The following is a 20,423-nucleotide window of genomic DNA, read 5'->3' as shown; positions in this document are numbered from 1 at the left end:
AATCAGCCCTGAGTGCTCACTGGAAGGACAGCTCCTGAAGCTGAGGCTCCAAGACTTTGGCCACCTCATGAGAAGAGAAGACTCCCTGGAAAAGACCCTGATGTTGGGAAAGATGGAGGGCACAAGGAGAAGGGGACGACAGAGGACGAGATGGCGGGACAGTGTTCTCAAAGCTACCAGCATGAGTTTGACCAAACTGTGGGAGGCAGTGGAAGACAGGAGTGCCTGGCGTGCTCTGGTCCAGGAGGTCACGAAGAGTCGGACACGACTGAACGACTAAACAACAACAACTGCCCCAAAGATTTCAGACTAAAACTGCAGAGTGGAAGGAAAGGAGGACCGTTTTCTGCCTCCCCACTTCCAGCCACTCTCTGAAGACTCGAGAAGAGGCCCTCTTAAGAATATTAGGGGGCGGGCGGGCACTAGACCATATAAGAAATGAATATAAGATTTTCTAGCCGCAGTTCATTTATTTTCAGCTTTCTATTCCTGTTATAAAAAAGTGCACCATAATAATAATAATAATAATTTATTATTTATACCCCACCCATCTGGCTGAGTTTCCCCAACCACTCTGGGCGGCTCCCAATCAAGTGTTAAAACAATCCAGCATTAAATATTAAAAACTTCCCTAAACAGGGCTGCCTTCAGATGTCTTTTAAAGATAAGGTAGCTGCTTATTTCCTTCACATTTAAGGGAGGGCGTTCCACAGGGCGGGCACCTCTATCGAGAAGGCCCTCTGTCTGGTTCCCTGTATCCTCACTTCTCGCAGGGAGGGAACCGCCAGAAGGCCCTCGGCACTGGACCTCAGTGTCTGGGTAGAACGATGGGGGTGGTGACGCTCCTTCAGCTATACAGGACCGAGGCCATTTAGGGCTTCCAAGGTCAGCACCAACTTTGAATTGTGCTTGGAAACGTACTGGGAGCCAAAGCAGATCTCTTAGGACTGGTGTTATGTGATCCCAGCGGCCACTCCCAGTCACCAGTCTAGCTGCCGCATTCTGGATTAGTTATAGTTTCTGGGTCACCTTCAGAGGTAGCCCCACATAGAGCGCATTGCAGTAGTCCAAGCGGGAGATAACCAGCGCATGCACCACTCTGGCAAGACAGTCCGTGGGCAGATAGGGTCTCAGCCTGCGTACCAGGTGGAGCTGGTAGACAGTCGCCCTGGACACAGAATTAACCTGCGTCTCCATGAACAGCTGTGAGTCCAAAATGACTCCCAGGCTGCGCACCTGGTCCTTCAGGGGCACAGTTACCCCATTCAGGATCAGGGAGTCCCCCACACCCGCCCACCTCCTGTCCCCCCAAAACAGTACTTCTGTCTTGTCAGGATTCAACCTCAATCTGTTAGCCACCATCCATCCTAGCAATGTCCAGCCTAGGCAATTCTGTTGTTGGGCTCATAACCTAGGTTTAAGGTGCCATTTAGCTCCTAGGTTTCATATCTCAGTTTCTAGCTCTGGCTGCAACCTTCCAACAGCTCACCCTCAAAGGCGCACTCCTCCATTGTCTCCTGAGACAGATGGATGCCCGCCAGCAAACGAGGAACCCACTCAGGCAGTAATGGCACCTAGAGATGCCTTGGGACACACATTCCCTTCCTTGCCCATACCAAGTGAGGGCATTGCAGCACCAGCAGCCTTGCCCTCGCTCTAAATGGGCTATGCTTGCTTTCCCTGACCCTGGCTACTTCGCACTGTGACATCATCACGCCTATAGCACGATCCCCAATTGGCTGGATCATGCTGCGAGGAAGCTTGGGGTGGGGGGGATGTCAGGGAACTGCCATCGGAGCGGGAGGCGGCGAGAGGGCTCCCGGATGATGGTGGAGAGGGCCCCGGAAGGAGGAGGGATAGCCCATACGCTGGGGAAGGAAATCAGCGTAACACCAGTGGAAAAGGGGAGGAGATAGAGGAAGCGGAGAGGTGGCTCCAGGACTCTTCGCAGGAGACAAGCGGAGAGGGGACTAGCACTCCGTTGCCCACACCCACCTTGCGCAGAAAGCTTTTGCGCAGGCAACGGGGGAGGAGACTGGGCGTCAAGCAGCTTTTATGTTGGAAGCGGTTTAAGAAATGCCCACTGACGGATTCTGCCAGCGACTGAGGCAGCCACGGAATAGAGGCTGCCCGGTCAGAAAGGGTTCAGCCATGCAACCTAGCCATGAGTAAAGGCAACTTACGCACAAACAATCCCTAGAACCATCACACCACCCAAGCGGCTTCTAAGGAGGACAGCGAACAATGGGAAAACAGACCCACATAAAATATGCACATTTTATTACTGCTGTATTATTATCACTATTGTCAGTAGTCTTGTGTGTTACTGGTGGAAAATGAGGATATAAACTGAAATAATATATGTTTTACCCCCCATTAGGCTCTTTTCCTTTGCTGCAGGAACACTGAGCGCAGTCCTAATGCACACACAACATAAGAGCTGGTGCATTTGGAAACCAGCCTGCTCTGAAAAACCACCACTGATGCCAAGGGCTGAAGGAGTCATGGGGACAATTTATCTCCCCAACCACCACTGGATCAAGTCATCCTGCATGCTGGGTTGATCAGAAGGAGCCTCAGAGGCAACAGAAACGAATGAGCCCAAAGAAGTTCAGGGGCTAGCTGGAATATGACAACGGACAGGGCAACAGCACGCTTGTGTGTTTTTTCGGACGGCTAACCAGCACTCGCATCTCCCTCCCCGAAGCATCAGTTTCTTGACAGAGGATGCATCCGCTGTTAAACTGATACGAGAGGCTGTACTTTAGCCAAGAGAGAGAAATTGATTAGAGCATTCACTCCAGCTGCTTGCCAAGCCACGGGGGAATCTTCCTTTACTACTCTCTCCCAGCGAGGCTCAAAGAACGACACGGCTGAACTTTAAGAGCACTTCCATTAACCGTCTTTTCCCGTCGGTAGGTTATAATCAGAGGGATAAAGGAAGGACATGTCACAGGAACAGGGAAAGCATGCAGGCAACAACAACGGAATTGGTTTGGAGAGGAGAGCTAACCTGAAGGGACATGGGCAGGAATCTGAAGGGCTGGAGATCTCGTGCAAGGATGGGGAACAACCTGGAGGACCCTAGGTGCTATTGGACTACAACTCCCAGCAGCCAGCAGGGACGGGGGGAATTGAAGTCTAGCAATACACAGAGAGATGCAGTATTCCCATCACTGATTCGGTACCATAGAATCATAGAGTTGGAAGAGACCACAAGGGCCATCGAGTCCAACCCCCTGCCAAGCAGGAAACACCATCAGAGCACTCCTGACGTATGGTTGTCAAGCCTCTGCTTAAAGACCTCCAAAGAAGGAGACTCCACCACACTCCTTGGCAGCAAATTCCACTGTCAAACAGCTCTTACTGTCAGGAAGTTCTTCCTAATGTTTAGGTGGAATCTTCTTTCTTGTAGTTTGGATCCGTTGCTCCGTGTCCGCTTCTCTGGAGCAGCAGAAAACAACCTTTCTCCCTCCTCTATGTGACATCCTTTTATATATTTGAACATGGCTATCATATCCCCCCTTAACCTCCTCTTCTCCAGGCTAAACATGCCCAGCTCCCTTAGCCGTTCCTCATAAGGCATTGTTTCCAGGCCTTTGACCATTTTGGTTGCCCTCCTCTGGACACGTTCCAGTTTGTCAAAGTCCTTCTTGAACTGTGATGCCCAGAACTGGACACAGTACTCCAGGTGAGGTCTGACCAGAGCAGAATACAGTGGCACTAGTATTCTAGTGCCAAGATTCCTACCAAGCCAGGAATCTTGGCGCAAGACAATCCCCACGCCTCAAAAGCACCAGCGAAAGCCAACTCTAAATAAATAAATAAATAATAATAATAATAATAATAATAATAATTTATTATTTATACCCCCCATCTGGCTGGGTTTCCCCCTGCCTCTCTTGGCGGCTCCCAACGGAATTAAAAGCACGATAAAACATCAAACATTAAAAACTTCCCTAAACAGGGCTGCCTTCAGATGTCTTCTAAAGTCAGATAGTTGTTTATTTCCTTGACATCTGACAGGAGGGTGTTCCACAGGGCGGGTGCCACCACCGAGAAGGCCCTCTGCCTGGTTCCCTGTAACCTCACTTCTCGCAGCGAGGGAACCGCCAGAAGGTCCTTGGAGCTGGACCTTAGTGACTGGGCAGAAGGATGGGGGTGGAGACACTCCTTTTGTGTGGACTAACATCCACACGAAACATTAGGAGTCCCACAGATCCCTTTAAAATCCCATTTATGCCATGCAGATGAGGAAATGTGAGCAGGCCCAGGTGGGCCAACAGAACATGCATGATCCAAATACGCTGCAGATAATAATTTAGTTATTTGGATATATTTCTAAGTCACTTAATTAAACAAAACAAAACATACATGAAGTTCAAGTCAACATAAAAATGGTAAAAAGACATCATAAGAACAGGAAAAAGAAGAAGAATCCACTGGGACACACAGAGGAGTCTCACAGATACGCCACGTCGCAAGAGACGGACAGCCATGAAAAGGTTTCAAGTCTGAATATTTTTTGAAACTTACCATTTTGTCCAGGAAGACCAGCAGATCCTAAGGAAGCAAAGATCAAATGAGAAGTCAATATTAATAATTTTTTATAAAAATAACATTTTTATTTATACCCCGCCCTTCCCAGTTCAAAAACCGGGCTCAGGGCGTCTAACAACAAATTTAAAACACTTAATTATAAAAGCAGCATTAAAAACATGAATAACAATAACATTCAAAAATCAATTAGATAATCCCCAGGGCTAAGCTGGCTGAATTGGTCCTACTTGGGCCAGCGAGGAGGGCAGGGGAGAATTAGCTGTGGGGTCTCAGAGCGGGTGATCTTCATAAAAGGGGAGGGGGACGAAAGAGAAGGGAAATAAAAGATTAGGCTGAATTCAAATTAAAGGCCAGGCAGAATAGCTCTGTCTTACAGGCCCAACAGAAGGAGGTTAAATCCTGAAGGGCCCTAGTCTCATGGAACAGAGCGTTCCACCAGGTAGGAGCCATCACTGAGAAGGCCCTGGCCCTGGTGGAGGACAGTCTGACTTCCTTAGGGCCCGGGACCTCTAAACTATGGTTATTCATGGACCTTAAGGTCTTCTGCGGGGCAGACAGGAGAGGCGGTCCCGTAAATACGGAAGTCAAGCCTCCAGGATTTTTCTTCCGAGAGTATCTTGTCGCTACTGAACCCACGCTAGCTGTTAAAATGATGCTGATCGTAAGCAGCTGCAAATGTGCTCAGTCTACACTGCAACACACACCTATCAACTCTGGACATGCCCAGGCGTTCTCTGGATGCAAGCAAGCAGGAGTCTGAACTGGCAGCTCACAAGGCTACACTAAAAGGGGATGTGTAACCCAATCTCCATTGCCCAGACTTTTGGGGCAGGATCTGCTCCCTTGCTCAGAGCCTGACCAATCAACAATATTCCAGCAGGTGGGATTTGGAGGCATACTCAAATAATAATAATAATAATAATAATAATAATAATAATAATAATAATAATAAAAAATGCCTCTGCGTCTGGAGACGGTGGTACACACCTATTGCTTCTTATCCTCCATGAAGCTGCCTAAACCTCTTTTAAGGGTATCCAACTTAGAGGCCACCACTACATACTGTGGCAGTGAATTCCATAGGTTAACCATGCCTGGTGTGAAGAAGTACTTTTTGTCTGCCCTGATTCTTCCAAAATTCAGCTTCACTGGATGTCCCTTAGTTCACGTATTATGAAAGGAGGAGGAAAACTCACCATCCCCTCTCCATTCATAATCTTATGTAGTTTTTGTAGAATCATAGAATTGGAACTTAATTTCAAGTGTGGTCGCACCATAACTGATATAAAGCTGTTAAGAAACCCGTTTTATTTTCAACGGCTTGCACAACTTCAGCAGCAAACTTAAGAGCATGAACACTCGAATCAGCCGAACTTCATAATCTCTCTGACCCGTGGCAGGCCAAATCTGATGGATGGGAGGCGCTGCCCACCTGTCAATCACCTGATATCACAACAATGTCAGGTGAAGAGCCAATGATCAGCAAGCTTGAAGTCTCCACCTAACAGCTGCTGGGCGGTGACTTGAAATCTGCTTTCCCTAGGGACTGGCTGTATGATTAAGCTCCACATGGCAAATTTGATCACATAGCCCAGGGGTAAGCAAACTTTTTCAGCTGTGGGCCAGTCCACTGTCCCTCAGACCTTCTGGGGGGCCGGACTATATTTTGAAAAAAAAAAAAAATGAACGAATTCCTATGCCCCACAAATAACCCAGAGATGCATTTTAAATAAAAGGACACATTCTACTCATGTAAAAACACGCTGAATCCCGGACCGTCCGCGGACCGGATTGAGAAGGCGATTGGGCTGCATCTGGCCCCCGGGCCTTAGGTTGCCTACACCTGATGTAGACCAGCGGTGCCTGCCCCAGCAAGGTTAAATTACCGGTTCCACATTTGTGAGAACTCAATCTTTCAGTGTGGCAGTGACTACACTTTGGAAATCCCTATTGATATCAGCCAGCCACTTTCACTGCGCTCATTTCAGTGCCTCCTTAAAACATCCTTGCTCAGACAAGCCTGTCCAGATGTCCAGAAAGTTGGTGTGAGTTTTAAACCACAAAGCCTAGGAATTGCCGATCAGAAGGTGGGAGGTTTGAATCCCCGCGACAGGGTGAGCTCCCGTTGCTCGGTCCCTGCTCCTGCCAACCTAGCAGTTCAAAAGCACATCAAAGTGCAAGTAGATAAATAGGTACCGCTCTGGCAGGAAGGTAAACGGCGTTTCCATGCACTGCTCTGGTTCGCCAGAAGCGGCTTAGTCATGCTGGCCACATGACCCGGAAGCTGTACGCCGGCTCCCTCGGCCAGTAAAGCAAAATGAGCGCCGCAACCCCAAAGTTGTCTGCAACTGGACCTAACGGCCAGGGTTTCCTTTACCCTTTACCTTTATTTAGTCTATTGTTATATTAACTTTCTGAAAGTTGCTGTTGTTTTTTTCTTACCGGTTAGTAAGCAATAAATAAATAGATGATAGATAGATAGATAGATAGATAGATAGATAGATAGATGATAGATAGATAGATAGATGATAGATAGATAGATAGATAGATAGATAGCTCATAGCTCAGCCGGTTAAAGTGTTGTGCTGATAATGCCAAGGTTGCAGGTCCGACCCCTGCATGCGACAGCTGCATATTCCTGCATTGCACGGGGTTGGACTAGATGATCCTTAGGGTCCCTTCCAACTCTGATTCCTGGGGTGTAGACAGTAATTAGCTAGATGGACTCAGTACATAGCAGCTTCCTGGTTTTTGGCTGAACTCTGCACCTTTTTCCCCAGCCCCATTAACGAAGTCTAGGCTACCTTTTCTCCGTTCTCATACAGTCTTGATCCAACTTTCGTTTTAAGTGTTCGCACGGGATCGATTCAAGTGAGCACATGCCAGAGGTAGGCTCCTGAATGCTGTGACCTACCTTGCATATTTCTTCCTGGGAATATTCCTCTATCTCTGCAAAAACAAAATCAATTATTAAAGCCATTTTAGTGCCCTCAAAATTCATTTTTAATGTTCCAAAGCTGCCATGCGCCTCTCCTCGTGAGCAACCTTCCAATCTCTGCAAGTGTCTGCCTCTTTGGACTCGATACAGAAAGAGAAGCTGCTTTTTGGAGAAGGATGAATAAGCATTGTACTGGAGCATTCAGCAACAGGTCTTGGAACGACTTGGATAAAAGAATTGAGGGGACGCTCATCAAATTTGCAGATGGCTCCAAACTGGGAGGGGCAGCTAATGCCTACAAAGACAGAATTGGGATTCAAGATGAGTCCAAAGAGAGAACTGGGCCAAAACTAACCAAACTAACAAAATGAATTTCAGCAGTTAAGTTGGGCCTTAACTTAAGAGAACTTAACAGAACTTAAGCAGGAAGAACCAGCGGTACAACTGGGGACACCTGGCTATTCTTCGGCGATCAGCCTTCTTTATGGTCCAGCTCTCACTTCCATACATCACTACTGGGAAAACCATAGCTTTAACTATACGGATATAAACTTAAACAAATTGCCATTTGTGCTTTGAAAAGTTAGCTGGAAGTTTCGGGGCACACAATGATTGCAAACGAAGCTATCTGTTTGCCCCAAAACTCTTGCAGGCAACAGCAGCAATGAAAGCAGAATCTCCTTTAACTCCCCCCCCCCCCAATATACAGTGGTGCCTCGCAAGACGAAAAGAATCCGTTCCGTGAGTCTCTTCGTCTAGCGGTTTTTTCGTTTTGCGAAGCAAGCCCATTAGCGGATTAGCGCTATTAGCGGTTTAGCGGCTATTAGCGGCTATTAAAGGCTTAAGGGATTAGCGGATTAGCTGCTAAAAGGCTATTAGCAGCTTAGTGCCTTAGAAAAAGGGGGTGGGGAGCGAAAAAAAACCCCCAGGAATCGCAAGACATTTTCGTCTTGCGAAGCAAGCCCATAGAGAAATTTGTCCTGCGAAGCACCTCCAAAACGGAAAACCCTTTCATCTAGCGGGTTTTCCGTCTTGTGAGGCATTCGTCTTGCGGGGCACCACTGTATCATCAAGAGCACAAATTGTCATGAATGCAGAATAAAAAGGATAGCTGGACAGACCCAAAGTGCTGGATTCACGATGCTCAGCACACCTTCGTCACTTAAAGTATCTGTTTTGCATGCAGAACACTCCAGGTCCAGTCCTTGGGATTTCCAGGCAAGGCTGGGAGAGACTCCTGCCCAAACCGTGGAGCGCTGCTGCCAGTCAGAGCAGACGATACTGAACTAGATGGCATAATGGTCTGAGACTCTTATTCCTGCCCTAGAGGGGGTTGGACTAGATGACCCCGTAGGGTCCCTTCCAACCCTACAGTTTTATGATTCTAGGTTCCTGCGCTCATTTCCTCAAAGTTGGAAGGCAATGGGAGCTTTTAAAAAAAGGGGGGGGGGGAGCTGATGGAAGGGAGGAGAGGGCAGCTGAGGGCAGCCGAGCTTTAAGCAGATCAAGAAGGGAGTGTGTCCCAGCCTCTCTCTTCCTTCCCACCCACCCTTTCATCAGGCTAATCTCCAGCTATGCTTTGGGCCAGAGGTTCCTCACCTGTGGATGAAAAGCCCCTGGGATCTTATGAGCTGCTGCCAGGAATGTGTCTGGCATTAACAAAGAGCGAAGGAAGAGGAGAGGCGCCCTTACATGCAGCCGCTGGGAGAGATCATCAGGGGGTTTGGGCTGGGTGTCCATCAGTATGCGGATGATACCCAGCTCTACCTCTCTCTCAAATCAGAACCAGTCAAGGCGGTGAAGGTCCTGTGTGAGTGTCTGGAGGCGGTTGGAAGATGGATGGCGGCTAACAGATTGAGGTTGAATCCTGACAAGACAGAAGTACTGTTTTTGGGGGACAGGAGGTGGGTGGGTGTGGGGGACTCCCTGGTCCTGAATAGGGTAACGGTGCCCCTGAAGGACCAGATGCGCAGCCTGGGAGTCATTTTGGACACAGAGCTGTCCATGGAGGCCACAGGTCAATTCTGTGTCCAGGGCAGCTGTTTATCAGCGCCATCTGGTATGCAGGCTGAGGCCCTACCTGCTCGCGGACTGTCTCGCCAGAGTGGTGCATGCTCTGGTTATCTCCCGCTTGGACTACTGCAATTCACTCTACGTGGGGCTACCTTTGAAGGTGACCCGGAAACTACAACTAATCCAGAATGCAGCAGCTAGACTGGTGACTGAGAGTGGCCGCCGAGACCACATAACACCAGTCTTGAAAGACACACATTGGCCCCCAGTACGTTTCCAAGCACAAGTCAAAGTGTTGGTGTTGATCTTTAAAGCCCTAAACAGCCTCATTCCTGTATACCTGAAGGAGCATCTCCACCCCCATCGTTCTACCCAGACACTGAGGTCCAGTGCCGAGGGCCTTCTGGTGGTTCCCTCCCTGCGAGAAGCCAAGTTACAGGGAACCAGGCAGAGGGCCTTCTCGGTGGTGGCGCCCACCCTGTGGAACACCCTCCCACCAGATGTCAAAGAGAACAACAACTACCAGACTTCTAGACGACATCTGAAGGCAGCCCTGTTTAGGGAAGCTTTTACTGTTTGAGGCATTACTGTATTTTAATATTGTGTTGGAAGCCGCATAGAGTGGCTGGGGAAGCCCAGCCAGATGGGCTGGGTATAAATAACAAATTATTATTATTATTACTGCGGGCACAAGCAGGGCGGCTTTGCAAGGCCTTTGCCTCTCAAGGCTCACACCGTCCAGTGGGCAGCTGGTGTCCTGCAGCAAAGGCAGATCTAACGGGTGATGGAAGTTGTAACCCAACAACATTTGGAGGGTGCCATTTTGGCTACCTCAACTGGTGAATAGTACTGAGCTGGGCGGAACTAATGCCTGATGTGGTGGAAAGCAGCTTCACATAATTGTAGAGTTCTGGAAGGGACCCCAAGGGTCATCCAGCTCAACCCCCTGCTATGCAGGATCCCGACTTCCTCTGTCCATATGTTCAAGACAAGGGCTGAAAAGTCAGCTCACCTGGGGGAGCTGTGGAGTCTCCGTATCCTTTCATTTCCACGGCAATGACACGGAAGCCAGCGTCAGCTAGAGCCGGGATCTAGGACGGAAAAACAAGAGTGAACCACGAGGCAGTGGGGTGAGAATTAACTCGGATTATTGGAACGTTTCTTTCTTTCCTCCCTCCAGGTCTGCCCCCAGGCCACGTGGGGCTCCTTTGCTTTCATCCTGCACCATGCAGCCTGTCAACACTTGCTGCACGCAAGGAGCTTAGGAGTCTTTTTCCGAGGGATTAGGAGTGGAAACAGGCTCTAAGCAACACACAGTCACTGCTATCAAGGTGGGCATCATAGCAAAGTACGGATAGGAATTGTTAAGAAACCGGGTACTGTAACAAATCATAAAAAAACCACAGGCTTACTGTCTGAACAGGCAAAGGGAGGCATGGGGGGAAGGTATGAACTCAAGTGGAAAGACACATGGGAACACTTGGAGAGATTTTGGAATGACCGCTCCCCACATTAAATGGGGGGCACCCTTTGCATGGTCGCAAGCAGCCCCTGAACCCTGTGCGGCACCATTAGCTCAGGCCTGGCTTCGCCTCCCCCCAGGTGGGATACCTGGAGGTCTCCGCCTACCTCAGCCAGTTGCCCAATCCCACCTGGGGAAGCGTTGCCAAGGTGATCACGCCAGGTAGGGGGAGGGACTACCTGCCCACACAATAGGCGGAGGATCTTACCTGGGAATCTGGCTCCAGAGCTTCTCCCACCCTACCCACCCTCAGTTAAGACTACTTTTGCAGCTTAACCTTTTCTCCACAGGTATGCGGGCGCTGCTACATCAAGGGCTGGAAAGGAATTCTCCTGCATTGGCAGGGTTGCCTTTCCCGTAACAAAACATCACAACTTTGGCGGTATATGGCCTTGGGCGGAATCCTTTAGTCTATCTTCCCTGAATTGGGGGGGGGCGTGTAGCAGTGACCCACGCACCCCTCCTCTTTGCAGCGGCAATACTAGGGTTCCCCCTAAAAGGGGTTGTTTGAGGGGAGGCTCTGGCCATACGCCAAGAGGTCGTCATTGCTCTCCCCTGCGACTGCGGCGTAACGGGGGGGGGGGTGCTCTCTCTGCTTGAACATATGTTCTCCAGAGCCAGCCCCCCCCCCCCCGGATAACCCTGATGCTCCCCAGATCCCCGGTGGGGAACTGGGAGGGATAAACGCCCAATGCCTGAGCCAAGGTCTACCCACATCTGAAACATAATAAAGTTGTGGCCAATTTTAATCCCATAGCATGTTGTCTTGAGTCGTTATTCCACATGGGGGCCGCCCAGGGTTTGGGGGATTCTGCTTGTCCATGCAAACCAGAGCAGCAGCTGAATTCATTTTCCAGCCCATGAGGTTCACACCTCTCCACCTTTTACTGGGTCCTCCATGCATTTCTCAGGTCTTGGGTGAGTCCCAGATGGGCTTGGATAGGAGTTGTGCTCCAAAACACCAGGAGAAGGCTGGGTTAAAGCTCCCTGTGTGCAGGAAAAACCAATGCACACAGCCTGCCTGCCGAAGACCCGCCTCCCTCTTCGCCATTCCACACTACAAATCCCAGGTGCATTGGCTGGGGCTGATGGGAGTTGTAGTCCAAAGCATCAGGTTATGGGAGGCTGCAGCACAGTGCGGTGGGCGCTAATGGAGCCCTATTGCAAATATAAAGGACGGAGGTCACCCTTCTCTCCACCTGCACGGAATATCTCTTACCTGGTACCGCCAAGATAACCAGGACTCTGGGAAGCCGTGGCACAGCAGAACGACCGGGCCGCTACCCAGCTCCACAAAGTGCAGACGGGTACCAGGCTAAAAGAGGAGACAGTGTAAGACATGAGTCAGAATCGCAGACGGAAGTGGAAGCGACATCACGTCCAAATCGCAGGACAAAGCCCACCATGACAAAGAACATCAAGGCTGGAGAAGAGGTGACATCAGAGCTACCTTCAAATATCTGAAGCGCTGTCACATGGAAGAGGGAGCAAGACTGCGAAGAGACGGTGGAAGAAGACTGGAAGAAGTTTAAGGAATATTTGAAAAAATATTTTAATATTTAAATCTCAGAATAGCTTTGGAAGTGGATATAGGCTGTAGGATTAGAAGTAGAAAATAGTGTATTTTAAAATAGTTTTATTTGTAAGTGATAAAGTTATTTTAAGTGTGATTAAAAGAAAAAAGATGGTTAGAAGTTATGATATATATAAACTGCTAAAGATGAAGTAAAATGAAAATCAGATAGGTGGGACTTGGGGAAGCCCACTTAACAATGTTTAGAAAAATAAGAATATGACAAGAATTTGTTTGTATTGTTTGTTTTTCTGTTTGTGTTCTTTATTTGTGTTATAAAATGAATAAAAAAAATTTTTGGGGGGGAAAGATTGTTTCTTTTGTGTTTTTCTATTTTATCTCGATTTATTGTACCCCACTTTGGTGACTTTGGGTTGTGAAGAGGTTTACAAATCTGCAGGTGAATAAAAATACAATCAATAAGTTCCAAGTTGCCAGAAAGTCAAGATTGCTGCAGTCTGGGAAGCCACCACTGGACTCTCATGCGTCAATCTGCAGAGCAGATTTGACAAATGCAAAGTAGCAGCGACGGGACTGGCTTTATTTGTTTGCAGTGTAAACATGCCAGCCTCCCAGCAACAAAGTGTCTCATGGCAGTTTTCAAGGAACAACTCACAGGATTCTTTTCCCCGGAGAAAGCACTTATAGGATCCTAACCCCCAAAGCAGCCCATCTGCTCTTACCTTGATAGTCACATAGCCGTGGACCACACTCTCCGGTTCGCAGGCGGGTGGAAGGCATTCCTCCTGCTCAAGAAGCTGGGAAGTAGATAATTTAAGGAAGGAGAGAGATTTCAAATGCCTTTTGCAGATACAGGAATAGTAGCAAGCTGCCTAATACACAAGGTGTGTAATTAAGAGACATGCGCCGTAAAGCACAGATGAATTTTGACAAGTACTTCTTTTTAATGGGAGACATCCAACTAACTCATTCTGTTAGCGGAAGGACTTCCACTTGCGAAGCTAAACTCTTTTTGGTGCACACCCTGCAACCTTCCCAAACCCTTTTCTGAGGGGTCAGGGGAACCCACACTTAGGGGAGCATAAGAGGCAGGAAGGGACACAGGCGGCGCTGTGGGTTAAACCACAGAGCCTAGGACTTGCCGGTCAGAAGGTCAGCAGTTCGGATCCCTGTGACGGGGTGAGCTCCCGTTGCTCGGTCCCTGCTCCTGCTAACCTAGCAGTTCAAAAGCACGTCAAAGTGCAAGTAGATCAATAAGTCCCGCTCCAGCGGGAAGGTAAACGGCATTTTCGTGCGCTGCTCTGGTTCGCTTAGTCATGCTGGCCACATGACCCGGAAACTGTACGCTGGCTCCTTCGGCCAATAAAGCGAGATGAGCACCACAACCCCAGAGTCGTCCGCGACTGGACCTAATGGTCAGGGGTCCTTTTACCCTTTAAGAGGCAGGAAAAGCGCTACCGCAGAAGTGGAAATCTTTGAACTGATGGGAGCAAGTTAGTTGGATGCTGCCCAAAGAAATCGGCAAACCGATACAGAAATGTGGCCAAATGAGAAACCCGAAAGAAATCGAAATGTTTTCACTGCATGTGGGGTTTTTTATGCATTTATGTGCACGTTACTTGGCTGGAGAACTGCACCAAAAAATTCGGGAAAGTGCGGATTTAAAAGAATTGATGAGTTTCAGTTCACATATTGTTAGGGAAAGCGCAAAGCAGGGAGGTCTGCCTTGAAATAACAACAACAACAACAACAACAACAACAACAATTTTTATTTATACCCTGCCCTCCCCAGCCAGAGCCGGGTTCAGGGGAGCTAACACCAGTAAAATTACAATAGAAACATAATAGGGGGGCAAACAAAACAAAAAAAACCCCAAAACCCAATTTAAAATACAGATTAAAATACAATTTAAAAAGCAGCCTCATTTTATTAGTAGGCCATAAATCAAAACCATAAGGGGAGGGAAGACATAAGGGTCAGACTGGAACAGGCCAGGCAGAACAGCTCTGTCTTGCAGGCCCTGCGGAAAGATGTCAAGTCCCGCAGGGCCCTAGTGTCTTGTGACAGAGCGTTCCACCAAGTTGGGGCCAGTACTGAAAAGGCCCTGGCCCTAGTTGAGACCAATCTAACCTCCTTGCAACTTGGGACCTCCAAAGTGTTGTCATTTGTGGACCTTAAGGTCCTCTGCGGGGCATACCAGGAGAGGCGGTCCCATAGGTAAGTGGGTCCTAGGCTGCAAGCTGAACCAAATTTCTACCCCCATCATGATTCTGTGGCGAGGCAGAGAGAGACCGTCCTAAAAGCATTCAAGGAACTTCAAGGTTTATCAGAGACGGGAATGCAGCCAGAGTCTAGCACTCCACCCACAATGACATTCTGGCATCTCGTCAAGCTGACTGGAAAGTTCTCTTTATTTTGGTTTTTCTCGCTTCCTCTTTGGTCACTTGCTTGGCACTCAGAACCTCTTGTTCACCGTAGCGTCCCACGCAAGGTGCTTATGTGTGGTGGTGGTGAAGGAATCGTTTGGTGGTGTTTTTTGGGGGGCTGTTTTTCAGACTGAGGAGCAAGCAGACACTGACCTGCCCTAAAGCCAAGGAAGTCCTGCAAACCTCAGTCCCCAAATGCCCACCCAAGAAAATGACAACTGGTTCAGGGAATTGTCAGGAAGCCTGGGAAATATCCCAAAATGCTTGTGTATGAAAGAGGCAAAGGTATTTTTCATGTGCAGCAAATATGCTTAGCTCTCATACACACGGGAGGCCTAGATAAATAGCAACCTTTCTACAACCATGAGGTCTGGAAACTTGCCTTTTAAATATTAAATAATACTGCATTTTTAAAAGCAAGCAAAAATGCAAAGTTCTGCTCAATGCCACACACATGCAAATGCCCATATTGAAATGTAAATGGAGTGCAATTAAGATGATCCAAAGGTTCAAAAGATTTTTCCTGCTCTGAAACAATCTTGCCATCTAAAAGCGCCCTTTGTATTTTCTTTTTTTCAGGACGTACCACAAAACCTAGCAATTCAGTGAGTGCAAAAGTACAGAGCCTGGCTCAGTCAGTGCAGAAGAGAAAGTTTCTACGCTTCTGCGGTTAATAGTTCACTCAGCAGAGGCCTCTCTAGAGAGCAGAAGAAAGGAACCTTCCAAAGGATGGAGAGGATCCACTTTCAAAGAATCAGCTGGTACGTGAGCTACCTTTGTAGACGGGGAGGGAAAATGCAGCAGCTTGTTAGAACTAGAAGCGACGGAAGCACTACGGAGAGGCACTTTGCTCCGGCACTGAGTAACGAGATCCTGCTGGGCCAGTCACGGAGGAAGGTTTACAAGGTTAATATGCCCAACACTGCTGAAATCAGCAGTCCTGGGTAACCCTCGACGCAGCTGCCTTCTTCGCAGCCTCAGGATGCTCGGCTGTTAACTTCTTTCCCCAGGTTCATTTCATTCCTTGTTGGTGGAGGGGATGTTAGTGGAAGAGATAATTTGAGGTGTCATTTAGGGAAGGGCCATAGCTCAGTGGGTGAGCATCTGCACTGCATGACGATGCTCCCAGCATCTCCAGTCCCAGCCTGGAGAGGTGCTGCCAGTCAGTGCAAACAATACTGAGTTAGATGATTAAATTGTTGTTGTTGAGTCGTGTCCGACTCTTCGTGACCCCCTGGACCGGAGCACGCCAGGCACTCCTGTCTTCCACTGCCTCCCACAGTTTGGTCAAACTCATGCTGGTAGCTTCGAGAACACTATCCAACCATCTCCTCCTCTGTCGTCCCCTTCTCCTTGTGCCCTCCATCTTTCCCAACATCAAGGTATTTTCCAGGGAGTCTTCTCTTCTCATGAGGTGGCCAAAGTCTTGGAGCCTCAGCTTCAGGATCTGTCCTTCCAGTGAGCACTCAGGGCTGATTTCCTTCAGAATGGAGAGGTTTGATCTTCTTGCAGTCCATGGGACTCTCAAGAGTCTCCTCCAGCACCATAATTCAAAAGCATCAATTCTTCGGCGATCAGTCTTCTTTATGGTCCAGCTCTCACTTCCATACATCACTACTGGGAAAACCATGGCTTTAACCATATGGACCTTTGTTGGCAAGGTGACGTCTCTGCTTTTTAAGATGCTGTCTAGGTTTGTCATTGCTTTTCTCCCAAGAAGCAGGCGTCTTTTAATTTCGTGACTGCTGTCACCATCTGCAGTGATCATGGAGCCCAAGAAAGTAAAATCTCTCACTGCCTCCATTTCTTCCCCTTCTATTTGCCAGTGGCCATGATCTTAGTTAGATTATTAAATATGGAAGTACAATAAGACATGAGCCATCAGTTGGTATTTCCAGAAGGCTGAGGAACACCTTGTTAGGATATAGCGTATTTTTCGCTCTATAACACGCACCCGACCATAACACGCACATAGTTTTTAGAGGAGGAAAACAATAAAAAAAAATATTCTAAACGAAACAGCGGATGTATGATTTTTGTGGTTCATGCTGTGGCCACAGACATGTGATCTGACAGTGAGTTTGGGGTAGCCCAATGCAAAAATCCTGAGGATCCATGTGGATCCATGCTTTGTAACCACATTTTTGCACCAATGCGGCCCCAGGCAACAGTGGGTGCATGATTTTTTTGGTGCAAGCTGTAGCCATGGACATGCTATGTGATCTGATGGTGAATTTGGGGTGACCCAGTGCAGAAATCCTGAGGATCCGTGTGGATCTGTGCTTTGTAACCACGTTTTAAGTGGGGAGGGAAGGAAAAGCACTCAAGGGACAAGGGACACGCGTGGGGTGTGTGGAGAAGGATGCTGTTAATAATGCAGAAGAGGGGTATAAGAGGAGAAGGCTCCTCTTCTCTCCCGCTTTGCTCCTTTAAAGCAAGCAGGCTCTCTGTCCCTCTCTCCTCCCCACTCAGCGGCTCTTCTCCCGCTTTGCTGTTTCAAAGCAAGCCACGGAGGAGGGAAGGAAGGGGAACCATGGATCCTCTGCTCACGACTGCAGCAGATCCCCCCGCCATCCGTAGGCATTCGCTCCATAACACGCACAGATATTTCCCCATACTTTCTAGGAGGAAAAAAGTGAGTGTTATGGTGCAAAAAATACGGTAGTTCAGTTCCACCTTAAAAGAGTACAGGAATGACTGTTGTGTGTCGCATGCCTGTTTACTTCTAGCACTTGCTGGGAACTTCCGTTTGTATATTGCTTTTGCGTTGCTGCTGTTTTGCCTGGAGACGAAGGGAAGCAGACATGTTTTTTTACTTTGTTCCTGCTGCTGAATAAAATGCTGTAATATACTGCTTAAACGTGGCTCTGTCCGCCTCTTCTGCTGTGAGAAGATTTATTCACTCTGCTGACAGAGCGTGCACGGGTCTCTAAACGTATCTGAGGCTCGTGTCGCTGATTGATGCTGTTCCAAGGGAAACCGGTGATTGCCCGGCTGCCGGCCGGTGGCTGGAGCCAGCTGGGGGCCTGCCCGATGCCCCCATCTCCCCGGCAGTATCCCAATAGACCTGACATTTGTGTTTTCATATATTTTGTTGGAAGCCGCCCAGAGCGGCGGGGAAACCCAGTCTGATGGGCGGGGTATGAAAAAATAAATGATTGTTATTGTTATCACTGCCTTCCTACACCCACAAAATGTCAGAAATGCTCCCTGCAGAGCTGCAACTGCAAGGTTCTTCTCTTCCAGCATCAAGCCTGGCAGCCACTCACCTTTCAAGCGTGACTAGAAGTTGCTTCACTCTGTAAACACTTAAGCCTTCAGCTCACGGGCTGCCAACCAGTTCCCGGCAGAAGCCAACTAGCTTGTCACATCTCTCATCTTCTTGCGAAAGCTACATTATGTGAACAGGCTGTTGTGTTATGTGCAGTTGGTTGACCAACCAAACCCAAAGGAGCGCTCACTGCTGGTTCCTCATCATCCTGGGAGCTGCAGGGTTCTACCCTGGGCCCGTTGTTGTTCAACACATTTATAAACAACTTAGATGAAGGAATTGAGGGAACGCTCGTCAAATTTGCAGATGAACCGAACTGCAGAATCGGGATTCAACATGACCTTAACAGATCGGACAACTGGGACCAAACTAACAAACTGAAATTCAGTGGGGATAAATGCAATGATAAATGCACTTAGGCAGGAATGGCCAGCTGCACGAATGTAACATGTAAATTTGAAAAGGATCTAGGGATCTTAGGAGACCACAAGCGGCCTAGGACCCTCGTACCTACAGGACTGCCTCTCCTGGTATGCCCCGCGGAGGACCTTAAGGTCCATAAATAGCAACACTCTAGAGGTCCTGGGCCCTAAGGAAGTCAGATTAGCCTCAATCAGGGCCAGGGCCTTTTCTTTTTCTTTTTTTTTTGAATAATTTTTATTAACAGGCCAATCAAATCACATTATTTCCAAATCACATTAGTTCCAAATTATACAGCCAGATTTTTAAATTTTGTTGGGGGTACCCATACATCAAGCTCCGAACGGGTCCAGGGCCAGGGCCTTTTCAACACTGGCTCCGGCCTGGTGGAACGCTCTGCCTCATGAGACCAGGGCCCTGCAGGATCTGATTTCTTTCCACAGGGCTTGTAAGACAGAGTTGTTCCGCCTGGCCTTTGGCTTGGAATCAACTTGATCCCCTTCCCCTCTTTCCTTTCTCCTTCTGTGATGGAACTCCTATCTGGGGACTTCCCTGGCTTTTTTCTGGCCCGTGTAGGACCAGTCTGGATAGTTGGCCTTGGTGAAGACTTGACGTTTCCCCCAGCCCCCCCCAACAGTTTTTGATCTGGGCTTCCACTCAAACGAGGCTGCATTTTAAGTAGTATTATAATCTTGTTTTTAAGTTGTATTTTAATACAACTTAATAATACAATTTAATACAATTGTTTTTATACCTGATGTTAGCCGCCCTGAGCCCGGTCTTGGCCAGGGAGGGCGGGGTATATATATAAAATTAAATAAATAAATAAACACGAGTCAACAATTTGATGAAGCAGCAAAAAAGCTGATGCTATTCAAGGCTGCATCAACAGAGGCACAGTGTCCAGACTAAGGAACTGGAGGCAGCAACAACTTCTGAACAGAAGTTGCTGGAAACCACAGGAGAGGAGAGTGATCTCGTGTTCAAATCCTGCTTGTAGGTTTGCATTCGCAGCCTCCGGCTAGCCACTGTGCAAACAGGATCCTGGATTAGTAATAATAATTTATATGCCACTCTGGGCAGCTTCCAATGAATGAAAACAGCAAACGCAGTAAAACATCAAGCATTAAAAACTTCCCCACACAGGGCTGCCTTCTTCTAAAGATCCAGTAATAATTTATTATTTAGACAGCACGTTGGCTTGATCCAGCAGCCTCCTTCTTATGTCCATTAATAATAATAATAAATTTTATTTATACCCCGCCCTCCCCAGCCAAAGCTGGGCTCAGGGCGGCTAACAACAATCAAAATAAACCAACATTCTAAAAACCTTTCATTATAAAAATTAACTAAAATCAAATTGATGGCAACCATTAAGCAAGATTCTGTGCAGATTGCCAGAGGAGGGGGTCAGGCTGCGCCCTGACCAAAGGCCTGGTGGAACAGCTCTGTCTTACAGGCCCTGCGGAAAGATGTCAAGTCCCGCAGGGCCCTAGTCTCTTGTGACAGAGCGTTCCACCAGATTGGTGCCACAGCCGAGAAAGCTCTGGCTCTAGTTGAGGCCAGCCTAACCTCTCTGAGGCCTGGGACCTTCAGGATGTTTTTATTTGCAGACCGTAGGTTTCTCTGTGGGACATACCAGGATTGCAATGCGATCCACAGGTGCAATTGCTAAAACTCAGGAACCAACCTACAGAGAGAAAGTCATTTCCGTGCAACGTCTGCACGCAAAAAAGCT

At 48.2% G+C, this 20,423-nt stretch overlaps 1 protein-coding gene and 1 long non-coding RNA gene across 2 annotated transcripts in view; one reads left to right on the top strand and one right to left on the bottom strand.

The window, feature by feature from the left end:
• Nucleotides 1–4,110, top strand: part of LOC310674006 — a 190,579-nt gene extending 186,469 nt beyond the window's left edge. The window contains exon 3 of the long non-coding RNA XR_014509302.1: nt 4,030–4,110. This is a non-coding gene — a long non-coding RNA (uncharacterized lncRNA). The remainder of the gene's footprint in view (nt 1–4,029) is intronic.
• The window catches only part of EPHX2 (epoxide hydrolase 2), a 99,415-nt gene that overhangs the window by 47,194 nt on the left and 31,798 nt on the right, over nt 1–20,423 (bottom strand). The window contains exons 6-10 of the mRNA XM_083432658.1: nt 13,290–13,364; nt 12,253–12,348; nt 10,524–10,602; nt 7,475–7,509; nt 4,537–4,563 (exon numbers count right to left, since the gene is read on the bottom strand). Coding sequence (XP_083288784.1) covers nt 4,537–4,563; nt 7,475–7,509; nt 10,524–10,602; nt 12,253–12,348; nt 13,290–13,364 — 312 coding nt within the window. The remainder of the gene's footprint in view (nt 1–4,536; nt 4,564–7,474; nt 7,510–10,523; nt 10,603–12,252; nt 12,349–13,289; nt 13,365–20,423) is intronic.

Source organism: Podarcis tiliguerta (genome assembly GCF_965153285.1).
Source record: "Podarcis tiliguerta genome assembly, chromosome: 3".
Classification (NCBI taxonomy): Eukaryota; Metazoa; Chordata; class Lepidosauria; order Squamata; family Lacertidae; genus Podarcis; species Podarcis tiliguerta.
The sequence above is the reverse complement of the archived record's forward strand: the minus strand, read 5'-3'. Positions and strand labels throughout refer to the sequence as shown.